Source organism: Rhinopithecus bieti, unplaced genomic scaffold (genome assembly GCF_001698545.2).
Source record: "Rhinopithecus bieti isolate Rb0 unplaced genomic scaffold, ASM169854v2 scaffold_11919, whole genome shotgun sequence".
Taxonomy (NCBI): domain Eukaryota; kingdom Metazoa; phylum Chordata; class Mammalia; order Primates; family Cercopithecidae; genus Rhinopithecus; species Rhinopithecus bieti.
In genome coordinates, this window is record NW_016807055.1 from 307,399 (window position 1) to 312,810 (window position 5,412).

The 5,412-nt window shown below is 38.8% G+C and overlaps 1 protein-coding gene across 1 annotated transcript; it reads left to right on the top strand.

The window, feature by feature from the left end:
• The first annotated feature begins 3,183 nt into the window (after positions 1–3,183).
• RPL5 (ribosomal protein L5) lies at positions 3,184–4,061 on the top strand. Its single transcript, XM_017879822.1, is given in 9 exon segments — positions 3,184–3,423; positions 3,425–3,540; positions 3,542–3,599; positions 3,601–3,639; positions 3,642–3,823; positions 3,825–3,855; positions 3,857–3,890; positions 3,893–3,924; positions 3,927–4,061. Coding segments are annotated over 9 exon segments (867 nt in total).
• Positions 4,062–5,412: the final 1,351 nt, after the last annotated feature.

The window sequence follows — 5,412 nt, forward strand, 5'->3', positions numbered from 1 at the left end:
ATTTTCTGCTGGGAGTACAACTTGAAGAGGGTTGAGTTCCAATTGCCAAAAATATTTGATTATCAGTGTCCTCATTATTCTATGGGTTATTCTGTCCTAAAAGTAGCTTTCCTATGAATCCAGTAGTGCGCTAAATGGCAGTATAATTTAAATCAAATACTGTCTACTTTCAAGTAAGATGTAAAACACTTACAGTCTTATTTGTCTTCACTTCCAAACAAAAATATCCATTTCCTATATATTATTTTGAATAGGGGTAAAAATTAGGAGCCATGTTTCCATGATCTCAGGATTCCAGATGTTTTGGGGGCAGAACCATTCTTTCTGAATTTGTTTGCAATCTAAAACTGAAATTGGATTCCAAATGTTATTATTTAGTACGGTTCCATCAACTGCCCTTTGGGAGAACATGGGTATTATTAAAAATGATCCCTATTTCTGCTAGCTGTACTGCATTATATTTCTGGTTACTGCCTATGTGGGTTGCTGAAGCTCTAAGAGTACAGGCTGTGTACCCTGGTAGCAATTTTCCAGGAAGAAGAGGGCCCATATGTTTTCCATAAATGTATACCTTGTGCTTCTGCATCCAAAATGACTGGCCATGTTTTAGAGGCCACTTCTGCTTCCATTGGGATTAGCATGGTCAATAACCTTGTTGAGTCTGAACCCATGCATTTTCTGATTGGTGGGCTTTGGCATAGTCCCTTGTTAGCTGGGCAGTTTGATTCACCCATTTAGCAATAGCTTCATTATCTTTACATGCAGCTTCTCAACCCTCACTTTCCTTCTAAAAGAGTATGCTTTTTATTCTACCTAGGTTGGTAAGTATCAACTTTTCTTGTAAATGTCTTTCTTCATTAAATACATTCTCAACTTGTCTTAATGTCCCAGGTCCTGCCTCTATTGCATTTAAGGCTCTTTTTACAATTTGGTTTTTTTGGAAAAGAAGTTTAGTTAAGCTTTGTTAATAATGGAGTATATCTCCTTTTAGTAAAGTTGGTTCATACAAACTGCCATTCACTTTCATAGGTCAACCTGTAATTATCTCATGGAATAATTGATGTATTATTCCAGAAGGAGCTGCTCTTAGATTAAGCAAAACCAGTAGAAGAGCCTTGAGCCAAGAAACAGGAAAAGCTTTCGATAATTTTCTAGCTGGGTTTTATTTTTGATATGTTCATTCCACCAATCAGAAGACTGGGCATGGGATGTACAATAAAAATATTGGAAAATAGGCCAGATTATACAAATTGAGTGAATTATCTATTTAGTGAAATGAGTTCCCTATTTCTATGTAATTTGGAAAGAATTCCTCAAAAGGAAATCATCCATTCCAACAAACATTTTCCTACTGCTTACACTGTGGCTTTTTCTCAAGGAAATTCTTCAACACAATGAGAGAACATATAAATCATAACCAATACATATTTATAACCCTGAGCTGGAGGTAAGTGGATAAAATCCATTTGTCAAATATTGAAAGGGCCAGTGGGCAAAGTTAAATGCCCTTGAGATCTAGAAGAGGCTTTCCTGGATTACATATAGGACAAATTGGACATTTAGCATAAACCTTATGAACTACTGTGGGTGAGGGTTTCCAGTAATAGTGTTTTCCCCAGGCAAATATTTTCTCAGGTCCTCAGTGAATGAGTTCACGGACATGTTGTAATATAGGAAATTGATATCCCAAAGGCAAAATAGGGATTTGCTTTTCTGTCACTGGGTCTATATTATATTTTGCAAGTTGGGGGAAAAGCATTCTCCTTTAGTTAGTCATATTTGCTTTTTCCACTTTGGAGCCTTTTCTTGAGCCCCTTCACTTTAAACATGGCCATCTCTACAGTTTCATTTGATATTAGCATTAAGCTATTTCTTTTTTTTTTTTTTTTTTTTTTTTTTTTTTTTTGCTCAGCATCAGCAAAATTATTTGCTTTACTCCAGGGAGTCATGTTTGGAATGTCCAGGACTCTTAACAACAGCCAATTTTGTTTTTTGGCAACTGGATGGCTTTCAAAAGATCAGAAACTTGAGAGCCATGTTTAATAGGATGTCCAAAGGAGGTTAAATAACATCGCTGTTTCCATAACATTCCAAAGACACGAGCTGCACCAAAAGTGTAATGGCTGTCAGTATAAATATTAGTTATTTGACTGTTGGCCAGTTAGACAACCTCTGGTGAGTACTATTAATCCAGCCAACTGTGCTGACTTGACTTTAGGCAAGAAATTGCTCTCTATGATGTCTACATGAGACACAATGACATAGCCTGTTTGGTATTTTTCAAATTTATCCTTTAGATATGATGCATCTGTGGACCAGGTAACATCAGCATTTTGTAGTGGTATCTCCTGTAAATTCTGACTGGGCATCAAAAGCTGTTCTACTAGTAATAGAACTATACAGCATATAGAGTGTATGCTGTTTTATACAGTCATGAGGTAATCTCCTCAGGTGCTTCAAGAAGTAACTTGTGAGATTAAGACTATTACAGCAAGAGAGAGTAATGTGTGGAGCAGAGAATAAAAGTACATTGTAATAAAGCCAATCAGTTGACAGAAAAATATTGTGTATGATGTGAATTCAAAAAAGCTTCTGCAGAATGAAGTACATATATAGTCAAGGGAGCCTCCATTACAGTTTCCTGAGTAGCCTTGAGAAACATGATAATGCCTGAAATGGCCCTACAACAAGGCAGCAGCCCATGAGCTATAGAGTCTATTGCTGACTATCGGAGTCAGTAGTTCTATATTTTCCCCTGTGTTTTGGGGCTGGAACACCCAGGATGATGTCATGGCTTCCATAAACAAAAAAGAAAAATGGTAGCTGATAATTTGGATGGCTCAAAGCAGGGGCTCTTGTAAGATCTTCCTTTATTTACTGAATAGTTATTTGTTCTTACAATATCCAATGGATGGGGTCAGGTTGATCTTTCATCAATGCATATAAAGACTGTTCCATGGGAGAAAAATTGGGTATCTAACTGTATCAGCAGCCAGCTAAGCCTAAAACACTCCTAAGCTGTCTTTCGGTCTTTGGAGTTGGGTATGCAAGAATTCCAGTTACTTGATCTGAATTTATATGTATTTCCTCCTTAGAAATTAAATGTCCCCCTTTTCCCGCCCCTAGCGCTGCTGGGCCTGCAGGTCTCTGTCAAGCGGCAGACACGGGTCTCTGTTCCACAAGATGGGGTTTGTTAAAGTTAAGGCCTACTTTAAGAGATACCAAGTGAAATTTAGAAGACGACGAGAGGGTAAAACTGATTACTATGCTCAGAAATGCTTGGTGATCAGGATAAAAATAAATCAACACACCCAAATACAGGATGTTTGTGTAACAAATAGAGGAATATCATTTGTCCAGATTGCTTATGCCCGTATAGAGGGGGATATATAGTCTGTGCCAGCATATGCACACAACTGGCCAAAAAATTGGTGTGAAGGTTGGCCTGACAAATTATGCTGCGCATATTGTACTGGCCTGCTGCGCCCGCAGGCTTCTCAATAGGTTTGGCATGGACAAGATTATGAAGGCCAAGTGGAGGGACTGGTGATGAATACAATGTGGAAAGCATGATGGTCAGCCAGGTGCCCTTTACCTGCCTATTTGGATGCAGGCCTTGCCAGAACTACCACTGGGCAATTAAGTTTTTGGCGCCCCTGAAGGGAGCCTATGGATGGAGGCTTGTCTACCCTCACAGTACCAAACGATTCCCTGGTTATGATTCTGAAAGCAAGGAATTTAATGCAGGAATACACCGGAAGCACATCACGGTCAGAAGTGTTGCAAGATACATGCGCTACTTAATGGAAGAAGATGAAGATGCTACAGAAACAGTTCTTTCAATACATAAAAAACCAGTGTAACTCCGGACATGGAGGAGATGTATAAGAAACTCATGCTGCTATACGAGAGAATCCAGTCTATTGAAAAGAAGCCCCAAGAAAGAAGTAAAAAGAAGAGTGGAACCGTCCCAAAAATGTCCATTGCTCAGAGAAGGATCGGGTAGGCTCAAAGAAGGCAAGCTTCCCTCCCAGAAGCTGCAGGAGCCGGGCCCCTGCTGAGAGCTAAACCAAACAAATTTCTATGATGATTTTTCAGATATAGGGCAATAAACTTAAGACAGAAGAACTAAAAAAAAAAAAAAAAAAAAAAAAAAAAGGAAAGAAATAAATGTCCACAAATGTTTTATTTCTGTTAAGAAGTATGGAAATTTTTCTTTAGATAGACTTATGTCTTTTTTAGGCTAATTGTTCCAGCAGCTAGCACAGGGTGGTGATTTTACAATCATGTTAGAATGGAAAAGCATAACCAAGAATCCACTCCACATACTGGAGTAGAGTGGAAGTTTTCCTCCCAAAATTAGGGCTTCAGTCATCCAGCCGCTTAATATTGTGTCAAAATAGTTGGCCTTCCAGTGTAAGCCTTGAGGCGCATAGCAGTCCCAGGTAATATTGAACAGCCCGTTCCCAGGTAAAGGCAAACAAATATTGACTGTTGGATCTACTGGTATGCTAAAAAACAAAAGCCAGCTGCATAAATCAGTTAGGTGAAATTCACTGCCTAACTGGTATATTAAATAAAGGAGTGTGTAGGGATTTGGGACTACTGAGATAGACACAGTCCTTGTTAATGTTTCTCTAATCTTGGACAAAGCTCGATTCCTTCCCATAGGTTTTCATGCTGGGAGGATGGGAGTAATTAAACAAGGACGGTGGAAGGGTAATCGCATCCTTTATCCAATAAAATGTTTGAATATTTGGATTTTATTTCTATTGTTAGCTCCCTGATATTGTTTAATATTAAGGTGGAAATGGAAATGGTTTAGTTTGGATCCATTCATGTACACATTGGGGTAGCCTGTAAGATTTTAATGACATTGGTAGATGATTCCAGGACCAATAAATAATTAGGGATTTGGCTAATAAAGGCATCAAGATGTGGCACGGTGGCTCACATCTGTAATCCTAGACTTCGGGAAGGCCAAGGTGGGGGGATACAGCCTTGAGGCAGGAGTTCTAAACAAGGCCTGGCCCAACATGGTGAAACGCCTGTCATCTACTAAAAATACAAAAAAAATTAGCTGGGCGTGGGTGTTCATCAGTAATCGCCAGCTAGTTTGGAGGCTGAGGGAGAAGAATTGGTTAAACCCTGGAGGCAAGAGGTTGCAGTGAGCTGAGAATTATGCCACTGGCACTCCCAAAGCCTGGGTGACAGAGTGAGGACTCCTGTCTCATAAAATAAATAAATAAATGATAAAGAAAGAAAGGCATCCAGTTCTTTTTTTGTCCCCCTTAATACTTGATCGATTGAATTTGGATGAGCTATCTGCCCCTGAATTTCTGATTTATCAATTTTGAATCAATCCTCACTTCATTATTTTTTAAAAAAGCCCATTTTTCTTCCTTTTTGAAA